The 16,766-nt window shown below is 39.5% G+C and overlaps 1 protein-coding gene across 8 annotated transcripts in view; it reads left to right on the plus strand.

Annotated features, from left to right (window-relative positions):
• Window positions 1-16,766, plus strand: part of LRRC20 (leucine rich repeat containing 20) — a 147,713-nt gene that overhangs the window by 13,073 nt on the left and 117,874 nt on the right. For 6 of the 8 annotated variants that reach the window (XM_042456636.1, XM_042456632.1, XM_042456635.1 and 3 more), the window contains exon 2: window positions 5,968-6,095. In XM_042456636.1, the coding sequence (XP_042312570.1) occupies window positions 5,968-6,095 (128 nt within the window). Of the gene's footprint in view, window positions 1-2,353; window positions 2,857-4,393; window positions 4,480-5,967; window positions 6,096-16,766 lie in introns of those variants that run through there. The other 2 variants (XM_042456634.1, XM_042456631.1) reach the window with 2 other exon arrangements.

Raw genomic sequence — 16,766 nt, forward strand, 5'->3', positions numbered from 1 at the left:
TTTAACTGCCCTGGCTCAGGGCTAGGGAATTCTGGGAACTGTAGTTTTGTGAGACATTGAGCCTTCTCTGTCAGAGCGCTCAGGTGCCACAACAAACTACAGTTCCCAGAATTCCCTATTACTGAGCCAGGGCAGTTAAAGTGGTTTTAAAATGGATTATTTCTTTAGTCTGTTTCTCTCATGCGCCTTTCCATGGACACTGCATGTCCCCTTCTTCTTCACAGAACTATTATTATTATTATTATTATTATTAAGTTTTATTTATAAAGTGCTGTACATACAATCGATTAAAACGGATAAAATAAGCCTGCCCATGCCGTACGTTCTGCGAAAATAATTAAATATATTAATACATTTTAACATTCAAGGAAAAAATATAGCTGACAACAGATTAAAATAACGTTGGATAGAGAAATCATGTATTGTCTGGAAACGCTTCCCTGAACAGTATGGTCATTAACTCAGTTTTGCAGCTGGTTAAAGAGGTGATGGAAGGAAGTTCTAGGAGTGAGGGGCAGCAAGTGAAAAGGGATGGAGCAGTGAAAATCCTTGCCTGGGACAAGGAGAATTAAGGAGAAATGTTATTTCCATGTCTGTGCTGCCGCACCCTTCTTTGCAATCCTGGGATTTGTAGTTCTATCTGGCTCCCTCGGCTTAGTAACAGAGATGAGCACCGTCCGCTACAGTCTAGGCCAGTGATGGTGAACCTTTTAGAGGCCAAGTGCCCAAACTGCAACCCAAAACCCACCTATTTATTGCAAAGTGTTGTGTGCCTCTGGCTTTCCGGTAACAAACTCTGGCAAACTCTGTGCTGGGGCAACAGCACATGCCCACAGAGAGGGCTCTGAGTTCCACCTCTGGCACACGTGCCATAGGTTTACCATCACTGCACGACTAGGCAATACAGTGGGCCCTCCGCATTTGCTAGGTTTAGGGGCACACAGGACCCCCGTGAAAGAGAAAACCCCGCAAATAATAAAAGAAACTACACTTGCCCCTCCCTATTCACTAGGTTAGGGGCACAAGACCCCCGTGAATATGGGGGGAAACGCAAATAACAAAAACATGTTTTTACATGAGAGGACATGTCTCTAGGAATCTCTCCAGTGCAACTCCGTGGCCAACGTCTGACAGACACTGACCACAGAACTGCAATGGAGGAGCTACAAATGCCTTGTAGAGTGTTCTCTCTAGGAATCTCTAGGCCTTTTCGGTGCAACTTTTAGTTAAAATTGACCATAGAGTTGCACCAGAGGACCTAGATATTCCTACAGAGAACGTATTACACTCATCCCTCCATATTTGTGGCTTTGATATTTGCGGATTCGATTAGTCATGGAATCTGAGGAATTTAATTATTTGCTTTCTGGAGATTTTGACTGAACAATAATTATAAATATTGGAGAATTCTGGGTATTTTGGATTTTGGTAAAACATTCCGGGGAATATCTTCGAGGCTTGTTGGCAACACTGGTGGGGAGTTGTTAAGCAAGAACAAACACAGCCTTTGTGAGTGCCATCCTAGGGGTATTAGCTTGGTGTTGTTTTCATAAAGGATTACTTTAATAAAAGAATGAAGAACAAGCTGCAAGAATAATTTAAAAAAAAGTGGTTAGAGAGATAGGAATTTGCTATGGGTCACTTACGAAACAATTCTATTAATGGGTCTGTCCAAAAGTCATCATCTGGTTTGCAGGTGTGCAGAATCTGTGTACCCAACACCTTGAAATAAAGCCATTTCAAAGGGCCCTCATAGGCACATTGGGCCATCTACAGTATAGATTCTATACTGTAGAAATAATGCCATTTGATACCACTTTGACTGCTGCAGCTTTATCTTATGGAATCCAGGGATTTGTAGTTTTACCAGGGCTTTTGCCTTCTCTGGCTAAATATGCTGGTGCCTCATCAGACAGACTACAAACCCCAGGCTTCTGTTAGTTGGAGCCATGGCAGTTAAACTGGTGTCAAACTGTAGGCGCACCCCCAAAAGGGGGGATTTTTTTGTGTAAGTGGAGGATTTACAGGTTTTGAGAAGTAAGGCTGCTGCCACACTTCAGTAATAAAGCAGTTTGACACCATTTTAGCTGCCATGACTCAATGTGATGTAACTCTGGGATTTGTTCTGTGGCACCAGAGTTCTCTGACAGAAGGCTAAGTATCTCATAAAACTGCACATCCCAGAATTCCATAGCATTGAGGCATGGCACTTAAAGCGGTGTCAAACTGCTCTATTACTGCAGTGTGGCAGCTGCATTAGTTTGATGAAATCAGCAAGACTTAACTTCGAAGTCATATTGATAAAAGTGGTTTAATTACAGGTAGAATGCAAACAAATGCTGGCTCCATTGTGTTATAATGTTGAGGTCATCATTATCCCATTATATATATTTTTGATTGGCAATTCTTGAATACTTATCCATATTATAATAGGATGCTTCCAAACAAGACTGGTACTGTACAGCCACCATGACACATTACCATGGAGGTGGGGGATAATTTCCATTTGCAACTTTTCTCTTTTTCTATTATTCCTTCACCCGTGTGTGTGTGTGTGTGTGTGTGAACAATGCCTTTTTCATTTGCAGCATTAGGAACCACCAACCTGAAAGGACCCAGAGGTTTAGTGTTACTTCTTTTTTGGCAGAGTACCTCATCTTGGCAGATTGGCTTTCTGTCAGCAGTTCAGCATTTTAACTTGAGTTCTCCCAACTAAATATAGAACCCGAGCTGCATTTGTGGTAGGTAGGGAAAAAAACCGTAGGATCGATGACATGAAAAAGAGTATGAAAATCGTATGTGAAAATAGAACAAGTTGGCTGTTATGGAAGAGATTGGAGTAAGCATTAAATATAGGTAAGTTTCCCTTAACCAGAATGCTTGGGACCAGAAGTGTTTTGGATCATTTTTTTTTAAAAATGGAATATTTTCATATACATAACAAGATATTTTGGAGATGGGACTCAAGTCTAAACATGAAATTCCTTTATGTCTGATATACATGTTATACATATAGCCTGGAGGTAAGTTTATGCCATATTTTAAATAGGTTTGTTCAGGGCAGGAACCATCAGAAAGCAAAGGAATCGCTATCTTAGCTACCCATGAAAAAGAGGTTTTCACCTCTGCAAGATTTAAAATTTCTTTCCTCTTTTTTAAAAAGTATGCTACAATATTTTTCTTCTCTTGATTTCTGTTTTAAAGTAGGTTTGATTCTGTAGTTGTGTTTCCCCCCCACTGTAATAGTATTTTATCAGCATTTTGCCTTTTGTTTTTTATGCTGCCTAGAAAAAGTTGTAGAGTGAGTTGCATATATATATGTTAAAATAACCCTTAAATTTAAAATAGTCATGATTTTTTTTCCAGATATTCTCCAAATTCAGTGGGTCTAAAGTAACATTGAGGCCACCTGTCTAGTAGATATATTGGTAGACATTCTGTGTCCCATTAACAAATTTCCAGAGCTTGGAAAAGTTACTTTATCATGCCAGTTGGGGGATTTGAGGAGTTTTAGTTCAAAAAAAGTAAACTTCTCCAAGCAATGAAAAATTATATCAGGGGGGGGAAAGTGTCCTTTCCAGTAGTTTTCAACATTTCCTTATCTGGGATCCATTTTTAAAGTCAGCCTGCAACAAGGAAAGTGTACTTCCAACTTTTATTATATATACAGAGTAGATAGTTTTCTTTCTCCTCCTTGTTTTCTCTCAAAACCTCAAAGCAGTGGTACTGCTGGCAAAACCTACTTAGATCAAGGAGAGGGGCATCACTACTGGGGTCATGGGGTGATAACTCCCAGTTGAAGAGTGCAGAGGATCCTGTCTGCTGCCTAGTGCTTTGGTGTTAGAAAATCCCACAGGTCAGATGCATAATGTGACTGTTGAGATAGCATGTCTATGGGTGTGCCTTTATTTTTTTTTTATCTGTTGCATAAATACTTTGTTTTGAAAATGCTGCAGAAGCAATCACTAGGAGGTACCTCTTACTTCACTTTAAATTCACCCACCCATGTCAGCACAGATATGCTTCAGAGAGTGAAATGAGGTTAGTCATTTCTGGCAAGTGGAAATGACTGTTTTCTAAATATTAGTGTTTAAGACTAACTAGTCAGAAAGAATGTTGTGTCACTTAAAGCTCAGTTCCTTACATGTCTGCTTAGGGTCAGAAGTTATACTGAGTGTTGAGATTAGCAGAAGGTGAGTGGAGATGAGGCCTTTGTGGATATCCTTCTGACCATCTTAACTGAGATCGACAATGACAACTTTTTGAAAAAAATGTAGGCCTGTTACATGGTCATTTTTCTTTCTTTCTCCTGTATGATTTTTAACACCTTAGACAGATGAAGAAGCCAGTGGAGCTTAGAAAGTTTGCATCATGTATTTTGTGTATTTTGGTTGGTCCAATAAAGGTATCACTGTAACAGCATCTTGGCAGAATGGTATGGTTGAAAAGAAATACGAATTCCTGCACCCAAGCTAGGAGGTGAGGATATACTGCAAAACTTAGTTGCAGGTTTCACTTCTCAACAGATTTTATCCACACTAGAATATTTATACAAAAAAGCAGGGTCAGGAATGTCTTAAATAAACTAGAAATGATTCTCACTGTTATTACAGGATGGCAGCTTAAATAACTCCCTTTAACCATAACATGGTGCAGGTCAACCTAAGCTTCATTTACTGAAGTAAGGTGTACCATTTTCAGTTAAACAAACTTTTACGTATGTGTGTTTAGTATTTTATACATATGTTAAGATAAACTGTGTGCATCGAGGGTCAGTGTGATGTACTGTACTGATTTGAGTGTTGAACTGTGACTCTGACAATGAGGGTTCGATTTCCCACTTGAGCATAAAAACCACTGGGTGACCTTGGGCAAGTCACACTCTCTCAGCTTCACAGCACAGCCATGACAAACCACTTCTGAGCAAACATGCCAAAAAAAAACAAAACCATTTTAGGGTTGCCTTAGGTTTGCCATAAGTAAAAAAAAAGGACTTGGAGACACACAACAACAATACTTCCTGTATGCAGCAATGAACAAGTGAGATCCCCACAGCTGTGTGAACTACAGTATTTGCAGTCATTTAGCTCACACAGTTAAGTCTTTTCAGCTTGGAGTTCATGGATCCACCTGAATGGGTCACAGATGTTATGACATGTGCTTCTAACTGTGGGTGAGGTAGTTGTTGGGGAATAGGATCAGAATAATCACATCTAATCCCTTCCTTCCTTGTTTCATTTTGTTTTGACAGCCAAAAATGCGTAAAATTAATTATCTGGGTTGTTGATCATATGTCATTTCACTCTTGCATACTGTATATGGTAAATGGTGTTACAAAATGAAGGGCTAGCAATATTTTGGAGGGCCACATATTCCTCAAGCTTCAGAGAAAGGAAATATGGTAGACACCCACTAACATCATTCAGTCCTGGGGTGCTGTCCTAGAGGTTTTGCTATAAGGGCATAACTGGACACCACTGAACTAAAGGATTAGATGCATAGTTTTGAAATAATCTTCTTGGATCAAGTAGTGTTGCTGGAGGCATGATGAGCTCATTGGTGCAGAGCTTCTTTTTATCTATGTAGGTTGTTATACCAACTGCAATTTTGCCTAAAGAGAAATATCACAGTGACTGTTATCCTACAATGACTCCTATTTTAGATTACTACAATGGATTATTATTAAACGGATGATGTTCAAAACAGTTCAGAAATATTAGCTAATCCAAAGTAGGTCAGCAAGACCTCAAGAGGGACTGGATGCTATAACTGTTTTGGGTCTTGACTCTAGGCCCAGGTCCAAACCCAAGTGCTGATATTAGTGATACATGTTCAAAATCTTTCCTTTCATGAGTCTCTCCAGGCGTGAAGGTCTATTTCATGGCACATTATTGTATCATTTTCACTGTCACGGCTCTGAAGTACTAGTGCAATAGATCTTGTTTTGTTTTGTTTTTGTTTCTTCAGCTGCTGCACTTTCCTCAAAATATTCTCATTGTTGGACGTTTTCTGCATGGAGAAAAAGATGGGGGAAGCTGTTGCCAGAGTAGCCCGGAAAGTGAATGAAACTGTTGAAAACAAAACAGATTCTCTGGGTAAGTTAATCACTTGGCTTTGCTCAGGACCAAGAGCTGGCCTGGCCTCTCTTGTTCAGTGCTGCCTACTCCAGAAAGAGCTTGAAAACACTATGGTTTTGGAGTACAGCTCCCAGAATCCTGCCAGCTAGTGTGGCTGCTGGCTGTCCTGGCTGGGTAATTCTGAGAGTTGTTGTCCAAAATAGTAATGTTTCCAAATTTGTTCTGAAAGGCAGTGGCTCTCCAAGATGTCATATGAATTACAGTCAGACAGTCATTCCTCAGCCTGCTACATAACATTGTGCTTGAATGGATGTGCCAAGGATTAAACTTGCATTCTCCTTCTTGCATAGTATGTGCTGCAGTATTCCCAAAACAACTCTTTTCCTTGGGAGCGCCTTCTCCTTAGTGACAAACAGCCCTGCATGGTTGCAGTGAGTGGATGACTGTTTCAAGATTGCCTGTGTGCTGATTGCATGAGTCTTTTCTTTCCAGGAAGTACAATAACATCAGGTTGCAAACAACCACAGAATCAACACTGCCTATATAATATTAATGCAGTGGAAGTGTGTGTGGGGGGGTATCAGCTCAGATGCAATGCATGGTGTGTGTGTGTGTGTATGAGAGAATAAAGTCTAAAATAATTGTATAGTGGTTGTATGTTAAAGTGCTGTTGTTTTTAAGTCCAGATTTGGACATAGAGGAAATCCTCTATAGGCGCTATCTGATCCATGTGAGATTTATTTCTCTCTATCAGTCTGTCTGTGCATTGCAAATTCATACAAGTTTTAGCATGTTTCAAATTGAGACAATTAAAATGAACACTTTAGATGTTTAGGTGTGTAGGTGGGCCTGATACTAGAATTGTGTTCACCAATTATGCCTGGGATTTAAAGAGGAGAATCTAAACTGGGAGTGAAAATCATATAGACCCTCCAGATGTTGTTGGACCAGAACTCCCAGCATTTCTCATCATTGTGTGTGCTGGATTGGGATTTGCAGTCAGGAACCATCTGGAGGACCACTAACTGTGGCAGTACATACATCAGGCTACAGAATCTGGATGCTATGTTTGAGGTACTGTACTTGCATATCTGTAAATCCATTATGTAATCAGAGAAAGTTGGTCCATCTTGTACAGTGTTTTCTATTCTGACTGCATACTCTCAGATTGTCCTGATTTGTAAGGGACAATCCTGATTAATCCTGTCATCTCACTTCTTCAGCTGCTAAAATATGTCAGTTTCTTTCTCCTCTTCCCACTTTCCTGCTTTGTCTGCAGCTTACTTCAGTTCCTGCAAACTGAATTTAAATGAAAAAATACTTTTATATTCCATAATTCAGCAGGTGGGAGAAGAGGGCACAAAATCTTTCCTTTACTAGAAGGCTCAGGAAAAAGCAAATTGCTGCTTCCCCTAATGGGTGTTTTTCTTCATTAATTTTGTCCACACTTGTCCATCTTGTCCACACTCTAATACTGCTTGGCCACAATTTTCCTTTGTGAAACATTGGATGGTATGTAACATTTTCCCCCAGTTTCTCAGCTGGTGTCTGTTTCTTGGTTTTGCTACTTGATGTTTTCTTCTGTTTTTATTGGGGATTTTTGCCTGTTCCTTGAACTGGCAAATTCAAAGAGCTTCCTCAAAGTTCAGTTAGTCCTTACAATTTAGAACCCTTGTAGCTCCATTTGTGGTAATGCCTAAATTCTGTAATGGCATCAGATCCTGTCTGATCTTGGAATCTAAGCAGGGCCAGGCCTGGTTAGTTCTTGGGTGGGAGATCACCATGCTGTAGGCTATCTTTCAGAGGAAGGAACTGGCAAAACCACTCTGGATATTCCTTTGCATAAGAAAACTATAAAATTCACGGGGTCACCATAAGCTTGCAGACAACTTGAAGGCACACATACACAGCTCCATTAATACCCCCCCAAAAAAAAACCCAAGAATAAGTTCAGTTTGTAATTGTATTGTGAATAAACCATATTTTTAATATACTAAACATTATAATTTTAGGCTAGCGTTATATTTAATTAATGTTATGTTCCTAAAGTAACAATAGTAACTTTTAGTCTGTATAGGGAGGTTAATATTGCATTTTTCAGTTTAAATTTCCACAAATTTTACATCTCTATAGTTATATTTTCCAATCTGTCCTTTCAGATTTTGCCCTTGTAAACTTTTCTTCCCAACACATCCCGAGGCCAGGAGCCCTGACACACAATAACATTTATATAATGATGATACCACTTTAGCTGTAGTGGTTCCATCCTGTGGAATCCTAGAATTTACAGTTTAGGGAATTCTCTGTTTTAGTGTCTAATGAAACAACAAATTCTAAAGATCCATAGGATGCAGCCATGACAATTTAAGTGAAGTCATAGTGCTATAATTTTATATTATCAAAGAATCCCTGTAGCCAGTAGCATACAAAACAGTAAAAGTGAGGCCAGTCTTAAAAATGAGTCCACAGAAATCGCTAGCCTATCTTTTTACTAGCCCATTTACTCCCATGTGTTAGTTATTTATGGATGAACAAAGAAGGGCAAATAAGAAAAGAGTTTCAATATACTTTCCTTTCCTAGTCTTCATTTTTACTTGGTGGCCCCAAGACATTTTGCTGTCTGAAGGAGACTAGCAAATGGTCCTCCACACAGTCAAATTTATACTAACCCCCAAACTATGCATGTGATTTTCACACCTGAGGCAGAAAATCCCATAATCCAGTTCCTACTCCTGACAATAAAATACAGTAATCACAAATGAAATAATTTACAACTATCTTTTCTTTCATGAATCCCACTTTTTTTTTTTTTTTTGGCCTAAGGGTGACCATCTTACTATTCTGCCTAATAATAGGCCAGCCTTGCTCAATGTGCAGGTGACTTTTTCAAACCTGTACATGACCTTCTCTTGCATCAGTGTCCAAATTTGAATCTTGGATCACATTGTAAATTTGGTAAGTCAGGTTGAGTACTTGATGGCTTTGTTAAATCATGTTGCCAGATGGGATGGAAAACCAACACTTTTAAAACATGTTTATTATGTTAATATATCATCCAAGGAATTGTGTAGGTGTGCAGCTACTTAGTTTCTGTATTGCCCCAGAATCAGACATTCTCAGATGGTTCAGAGCACCAGTGAAATAACTTGTGTGCTCTTGTGGTTTGTGTACTTTATTCCGTACAGTATATCAAAATCCAGTAGGTGGAGTAGTTTCTCTATTAACTAAGCAGCAGTGGCTTAATTTTTTCAAGCCTGGAGACAGCAACAAAAAGGAAAAGAAAACCAAATATTTACAGATTTGATTGACAGTGGAAGTGTATCACCTCTTTCACTTGGTCATTCTCCAATGGGAGTGCTTAATAGGTCATTAAAAGACTAGCAAAACATTTTGGTTTTTCCTTGGTTGTATAAAAAATCTGTGTGCCTTTAAAACCTGTATGTATGTATACATACATACATACCTGTTTTAAATTATTAGTCTACATGGATTTGAGGCCCAAATACCCTGAAGACACAAGCTCTCTTCTGATCGTGTCAACCAAACACAATAAGGTCTGGTTAATACTTGGATGGGAGTCCCACCAAGGAATACCAGCTACTGTAGCCTATATTTCAGAGGAAAGCCATGGGAAATTATCTCTGAGTACTCTTTGCCTAAGAAAAGAGTAACAGTAATCCTGAAGGAACACCCAAAAGACAAGCTATTTGAATTTTTCATATTATCTTTTGGTCTTATATTTCATTTATTTAATTTGTTTTATTTTTAATTTGCTTTACTTTTTATATTATATTATATTATTTTGTTTAGTTTAGTTTTAGTTTATATTTTATTTTTTATCCTATGATTTTAATGTAATTTTAATTTAAGTTAATTTTTAATTTGCTTTATTTTTATATTTTATTATATTATATTTTAGTTTTTTAGTTTTACTTAATTTAACCTTTTATTTCATTTTACTTATTTTTTATTTCATTTTACTTATTTCATTTCATTTCTATTTTATTTTTTTCAGTTTTTATTTTAAAATTTATTTAATTTTTAGTTTATTTTAGTATTTTATTTATTTTCTTTTATTTCTTTTATATTTTATTTTTAATGTTTTTTGTATTATTATTACACCTTAATAATTCTATGTATATAATATAATGGCAATAGTTCTGACATGGGGTAGTCCTCTGTGGCTAAATAAGGTGGCTTCCAGCTTCTTTGAAGGCAGAGTGTTTAGACAATTTATGAGGTGAAACTGGGTGGGAAGTGAAAAAATGGTGCGCTCCAGAGCTAAGAAGTGGAGCAAAAAGAAGCTGACTCTGAGTCAAGGTAAAAAATGTGCATCATTGCACTGGCATATAAATAGCCCAGCACCAGTATGGGACTGTGGGAAAGGAAAAATGCAATCATCAATAATGCAATGGGTGTAATTACAAAATACACAAACTAGACAGTCCAACAGGGGGGCATGGGGTGAAGAGGGTATTTATGGTAGGAGGGCTTCTATGATTGGGCTTTGCCATTGTATCACTCAGCACACAGATGCACCATACAGGTGGTACATCACACCTGCAACTGTGTGGCCAATCTTACTGGCAGGCACCCAATGGGATGACACCTGGGTGGCAAGAGGAAGGTAACTGGAGGTCGCAGGTGCTGTGTCTGTGCAATGGTGCACATGCATGGTGGGGAGGCGACAAAACAACAACAACAACAAAACAGTGTGACTTGACACCACATGGTGTGGACAGTCCATGGGTGTTGGGTTCACCTTGGGAGTAGTCCATGTGGACAGTGGGGCTTTGATCCACTTTCAGAAAAACCTGGATTGAGCTGCTTTTTCCTGCCCATCTGCTCTGGCCCATAAACAGCTCCTAAACAACTTCTTCATCCTTCTGTTTCCTGAAGCTAGAGGCTGTTGTTTCCCATAGACACAAGAGACTCCAGCTTCATGAGCGAGATGCAGGCGGAATCTAGGGAGTCGTCCTCTTAACTCTCAAAGCAAACAGCGGTTGTTAAAATAGGAGACAGTAGTCTATAGCTTAGGGAGCAAGGTGAATGAAGAATCCATGGATTGGTTGTTTTGAACGTGCAGTAGATCAGTAGACTCAATATCAATAAATACACATGGGGGGGGGCTGTAGGATTGTCACCCAAGAGGAAAGGGGGCAGTAGCCAAAAAAAGTTTAGGAACCAATGGTTTAAACCATACCTGCACAACTTGGCAGTAGGTAGGGGCCAAGATTAGAATAGGCTAAATTGATTTGGGTCACAGATAGCTCACTTTCCAAGTAAAGGTGTAATTAATGAATTAACTATTTTAATCATTATAGAGAAATCTGGGTGCAGAGGAGCCTTGAAGTCCTTGCAGGCCACCTGAAATCCTTTAGCAGGCCAGAAGTGGCCTGTGTGGGCCATATATTGTACAAGCTAGTTTAAACCAGGATTTAATCCAGCCTGTGCCACAAGAGTTTTTTTGCTTCCAGCAGCTGCTCTTCTCCTGCTTGCATGAGTGGGTAATGAACTTTTCTGTGAGTGTTTTGCCACAATAGGGCCCTGGCCATAGAAGAATGTGTCAAAGTAAAAAAAATCTCCCCTGCTAGCTTTATACATGATTTCAGCTATATCTTGAAACTTTGCTCCAGCTCATTAATGGAAATCTATTGATATTAAATGTATTCTAGCAGAGCATTTCAAAAGGTAACTCCCAAAGTGATTAAAATGTTAATTATTGAAAGCACTGATGCATGCAAACCCAGGAATATACAGTCTGAAGTATTAATGTAATAAAAGCAGCAGGTGGCAGGTGAAGTGAATAAACTATTTTTGGTAACCACAAATCTTTTGTTAATAATTCACATTTGTTGGTTGTGTCAGAAATCCCTTCATTAGAGCCTATGCCCATATTGGCTGGAAAACTCCAGGAGCTGTACTCTGGAAAAGTAACTTTACTTCTAACTGATCCATTGTACTATCAATTTTGTTGACTTTTTTTTTTTTAGCTTGTATGTGGCTAAACCAAATGCTTGAAGTATTCATATTTATTATATAATCTGAATTTATATTGCTGAATAATTTTTGATCTGCATGTTGTACCTAGGCATATCACACCCAAATCTTGCTTGTTCAAGATTAATTGTAATGTGCTGCACCAGTGGCAAGAAGAATTGGCAGACTGAATATGGCACAGGGCCCCTGCACCTTCAATAGTTAACAAATCCTGAAAAAGGAAAATGTAGTGTAAAGTTGCTCCAGGGAGAACTATGCAGCATCAGTCAGTGCTGTGCAAGCATCCAGCTATAGGAACAGAGCTCTATGCTTATCTGCTTCACCCAACCTTTCCCTGGGGTAGGGGATACACTGGCTGAGGGAGGAGATGTTGCATAGTTCCACCTGGTGGAAAGTTATGCTATAGCTTCGTTTATCTATTAAAAAGTACAGAACCCAGTCCCATTGGCGGCCTGGTAGTCCTACTGGCAAGATACCAATTTCTCATGGTGCACAATACCAATTTAGCATGCAAGATATCTAGATGTTATAAAAACAATTCCCTGTATCTAAAACAGGCATGCCCACAACCCCAGGGGATGCGAGATGGTATTTCAGGGGGTGCCACAAAGAGTGATTTGTGACCTTGAGTGATGGTTTATGACTGCCAGTGTGCCTTGAGAAGTGGTAGTGGGTGGTTGTGTTGCATAGATAGTAGTCCCATTGGTTATTTCATCAAAAGGAGAAAATTTTACAGTTTACAATAGTTTTAGAATCAAATTTTAGAATCAACTCACTCAAATTAGATTGGCATTTTATGTACTGAGTTAAAAGCTTGTTTTTTAAAGTTCAGTTTGTTCATCTGCAGTATTGTATGTGGTTCAAATTGCAGTATAAAAATTAGAAATTAAACTGCAAATGTGATATTAGTTCTGTAAGGGGTGCAAACATTAATGAAACATTTCCTAGGGCCACTGCAGATGGGGAAAAGCTGTTCGTTGCTGGGTTGTCTGAAAGCGGATCAAAACCCCACCGTCTGCACAGCCTGCTCCCAAGGCAAGCCAAACACCCACAGGCTGTCTGCACCATGCAGCATCAAGCTGTGCTGTGTGGGATTTTTTGGTCACTTCCCCACCATGCATGCATACCATCACATGAATACACCGCCTGCAACCTCCAATTACCTCCCTCTTCCCACCCAGATGTCATCCCATTGGACGCCCACCAGTATGATTGGCCACACACTGGCAAAGCACAGTCAAGGAGGCCCTCCATACATGCACCCTTCACTTCCCTTTCTCTCCTGCTACTCTGTCTGGTTTGATTGTATTATTGGTGATCATGTTTTTGCTTTGTCACAGCCCCATACTGGCACTGGGCTGTTTATATGGCAGTGTGATGAAGCACATTTTCTGCCCTGAGTCAGAGTATCCCAGCTTCTTTTTGCTCCAGTTTTTAGCCTGAGAGCATGGCTTCCTTTGCATCATCTAAACAACCTGCCTTCAAGCGGTTAGAAGCCTATTTATTTGGCCAGTGCGGACTACCCCCTAGAAAATTTGGGAACCATTGATCTGCAAACAGATCCCACAGGGTAAAGGTTTCCATTCAGCTATTGAGAGCCCTGTGTTGCATTTGCATTGCAGAAATAATACAGTTTGACACCAGCTTAACTGCTATGGCTCAGTGCTATGGAATCTTGGGATTTGTAGTTGTTATGGCATCAAAGCTCTCTGATAGGGAAAGCTAAATATCTCACAAAACTGCAGATCCCAGATTTTCATAGCATTGATCCATGGCAGTTAAAGCAGTGTCAAACTGCATGGTTTCTGCAGTGCAAATTAGTCTCTAGAGATCCAGCAATGGAAATAGCCCTCTTCAGGAGCTCAGTACTTATCAGGGCCAGTACAGAAGGCTTTATATAGGATACTGTGTATGTGAGCACATAGGGATTTGTCTGTCAAAGCTACACTCCTTTGGCTGTATGCTTTCAATTACGTCTGTTTTTGTTAAATTCTAGTGAGCTAACTAATGGTTGCTGTTCTAATCACTAATTCTCTGTGTTTACTTTTAGCTGGACAAGGATGAATCACAGGAAATAATTGATATTGATACCTCCCTTTCTTCCAAGGGAGACAAACATAGGTAAAAGCCACTGCTTAGGCTTCAGGAAGAAAATAACCAAAGTGGTCGACATCATAGCCTAATAATCCTTTTACAGAGCCTTCTGGAGTATTTCCCCCTACATTGGGTGACCAGTAGATTAGCAGGAGCATTTGATTCCCAGTAGGGGCAACAAAAATGTTCTTACTATCCAAACTATGCTACTGAAAGCTGGGAGAAAAAACAAGAACCATTCTTCATGTGAAAGGTCTGTGAGCTTTCTTCTAGCATTAAAATCAAATCCCTATATGCTCACATACGCAGTAAGATCATGGCACACACATGCTGGTGTTTTGCACCTAATTCTTTACGATGGGCACTAGGTTTCTAATTACACTTATTTGCATTTTGCTTTCATTGTCATGTCTGCCAAATAAGACTGTTTGCATTTGCCATGAGTTTTTAGCAGTTTAAATGGTTTATTGAAGACACCTTTCCATCTGGTGAAGTGATTAAGCTAATTTAGAAACAATAATTTAATGCCCAAGTCATATTGGGGGAAGGGAAAGGAGACAATACTGTAGCACAACATTAGATAAAGCAGTTACCACATAGGAAACAGTATAATCAATTTAAGACACAATAAATTCAAATTCCAAATTATCATAGCAAGCAGTATTTGCAGCTCTGCATAGCATATCCAGATTAGCCTTTAGTTTAAGTGCTGGAAAAAAGGCCTGTTGAGATGTATCATACTCTTTGATCTGGCATGGTGGGCATTTTTTGGGGGGTAGAGGGAGGATTATGGAGGAGTTTGTGAAACCATCTCAGAGCTATAGCAGAAAAAAAATCTTCTCAGTCCATGCTATGAATGTTTAGAGTAGTAAGCATGTGCAATAATCTGTTTGCTAGATCTCAATATATATTAAGGTATCTGAGGGCTAGTCTACACAGTGAAAATACTCCTCATTCCAGTTGAATAGAATGTCATCCTGACACATGTGACTTGTGGGGGTTTGTGATTTTTGCAACCCCCCCCCCCCCCCCCGAAACTCCCTAAACCTGCAGGGGGAAAAACTTCTCAGTTTTTATGGGAATACCCATGGAAATCTGCAGAAATGCACATTTTTGCACATGTAGCTGTCTGTCTGCTTTGCATTTTTGACAGAGGGGAGGGTGAATAGATGTGAATTTTCACAGGAAAGTGAGGACAATTAATCGACAATGCAAATATGTGAAAATCTGCAGCAATGTGCAAGTACACTTATTTATCAATTAGCCCTGAGTGTGTACCTTATCCTCTATATATACTGGATCAAGTTGTGATGTAGGGTTTATCTTCCCGTCACCCTTCATAGTCTGTTCAGCTTCTCTCGTCTCATTTAGAATAAGTTTTGAGGATGTTTCAGCCTTCCCCCATGACTCTGCTTGGTACTGAATAGTGATATGAGTTACTGTTATATCTTGTTGTGTGCCTTCAAATCTTTCTGACTTATGGCAACCCTAAGGCAACCCTATCACAGCGGTTTCTTGTCAGGTTTCTTCAGAGCAAGTTTGCCATGGTCATCATGGGATGAGAGTGTGTGACATGCCCAAGGTCACCCAGTGGGTTTATGTGGCTGAGCCAGAATTCGAACTCTGGTCTCCAGAGTCCTAGTCCAACACTCAAACCACTACAACACACTGGCTCTATAAGATTCTGCCACCAGATATGCTTTATTGATGGTAAATGGTGCAGCAGATGGTATACAGTGGATAAGCATTCCAGCTTTTTCACCAATGGGATCCAGCATCCCCTCACAGCCTCTGGGCCTCTGAACAACTGATTTTACCCAGTCTATCCCTGTCTGGCAATCTAGTTCCATGGCTGGCTGTAGGGAGGCCCTGGGCTTGGGTTAACGGCAAAGTTAATAGAAGATGGATTCTCAAGGGTTGCATAGTGCAGAAGCAAACAAAGAAAATCAAAGTATGCTAGCATGACCCATCTCCCCCTAGGAACACTGTACAAACAATGCTAAAAGACAAAAAACAAACAAACAAACATTCCTCTACTTCAGTGGCTTTCAGACTTCTCACCTTTGCATCTGCATTCAGACAACATGCCCCTCTGCTTGATGCAGTATATGAATAAAAATATTTTTCTGTTTAGTGTGTGTACTTTCATTCACACATTAATGTATGTTCATACTGTATTTTAATACTTTATAAGGAAGTAGCTCTCTTCCTTGTCCCTCAAGCAGAGGCTCTAAGCACTGTCCTTGCCTTTCTCTTCCCCTCCAGGACAAAAAGGTTTGGGGAGATGAGAGATCAGGGTCTCCTAATCTTGTGCCTGCCCTTGAGCAATTCTTGCACCACCCTCCCGGCAATCCCACCCCGCAGTTTGAGAACCACTGCTCTATTCTATTCCCATTGATCATACTTTATTTCAGCATCAAGCTTGTCAACCTAAAGCAAACAAATATTGATGAAAGTCTGAAATACAAATTAACCCTTTTTATGGCAAAGTTCAAAATATTTTTTTTTAAATTTATTCATGCAGGGCTCACCTGACCTGGTTGTTTTATATTTATATGTACATATTGTTAGTTTGAACAGTTTGCTGACACATGT

This window comes from Sceloporus undulatus, chromosome 3, assembly GCF_019175285.1.
Source record: "Sceloporus undulatus isolate JIND9_A2432 ecotype Alabama chromosome 3, SceUnd_v1.1, whole genome shotgun sequence".
NCBI lineage: Eukaryota > Metazoa > Chordata > Lepidosauria > Squamata > Phrynosomatidae > Sceloporus > Sceloporus undulatus.